The 809-nt window shown below is 44.9% G+C and overlaps 1 protein-coding gene across 2 annotated transcripts in view; it reads left to right on the top strand.

Moving 5' to 3' along the window:
* The first annotated feature begins 220 nt into the window (after nucleotides 1-220).
* Nucleotides 221-809, top strand: part of LOC119582180 — a 1804-nt gene continuing 1215 nt past the window's right edge. For both annotated transcript variants that reach the window (XM_037930417.1, XM_037930416.1), the window contains exons 1-3: nucleotides 221-239; nucleotides 419-515; nucleotides 653-781. In XM_037930417.1, coding sequence (XP_037786345.1) covers nucleotides 435-515; nucleotides 653-781 — 210 coding nt within the window. In that variant the 5' untranslated portion in view covers nucleotides 221-239; nucleotides 419-434. The remainder of the gene's footprint in view (nucleotides 240-418; nucleotides 516-652; nucleotides 782-809) is intronic.

The following is an 809-nucleotide window of genomic DNA, read 5'->3' as shown; positions in this document are numbered from 1 at the left end:
TTTCGGTGTATATGTGTGTGTGTCACTGAATGCATAATGAGAGAATAGATCCAAAAATAACCGTAATATCGTGAGTTTTCCTGAGAAAGTCTCTTCATTGAGGCAATATAGGTGATGGACTACTTGCTGAAGAGTTGAACTCTTAAGCAAGAATGAGTATCATGATGATTTGCACGTTTAGGGAATACATATATATACTGTTCTTTTCCTCGGGAACTACAGTCACCTGGAGCGATTAGGTAAGGCCAAGACTTTATAAGTTTGTAAAGTTCTGGTACTACTGTCCCATGATTCAATACCAGTGTGGTAGCTACATAAAATTACGTTTATCAGTAGATAAATGTATATACTGGATATTTATTTTTTCACATACCTTCTTTGCTCTATAGACGATAAAATCCTGAATGGAAACTTTCAGATCGTGATATCTCAGGATGCTTCGACAGCTGATCTTGCTCACCGCCGTCTGCGGCGTCCTCGGCGGCGACTTCGCCAAGAAGTATGGATTCTCCAAGGTACGTCTGGCCGCCTCTCCGGGGGATATATTCACCGTCACTTGGTGCTTCTTCTTCTTCTCGAAAGATTTACTTGGCGTGTTCTTTTCCGCACGCACTACGACCTTGTCTCTGAAGGGCACCTGTGTTTGTTCCAGGCGATGACGAGTTGCTTGGGCGAGGACTTGTACTACGGCTGGAGGAACCACGTGTTCGAGGCAGAGAAGGCGTGCGAGGCGGAAGAGACATTCCTTCCCAAGCATGGCGACCACGACTCTGAGGAGGAGGTTAGTCCATTTGCTGAACTGATCTCAA

Source organism: Penaeus monodon, chromosome 15 (genome assembly GCF_015228065.2).
Source record: "Penaeus monodon isolate SGIC_2016 chromosome 15, NSTDA_Pmon_1, whole genome shotgun sequence".
Taxonomy (NCBI): Eukaryota; Metazoa; Arthropoda; class Malacostraca; order Decapoda; family Penaeidae; genus Penaeus; species Penaeus monodon.
Note: the sequence above shows the minus strand (reverse complement) of the source record. Positions and strands in the feature narration are given on the sequence as shown.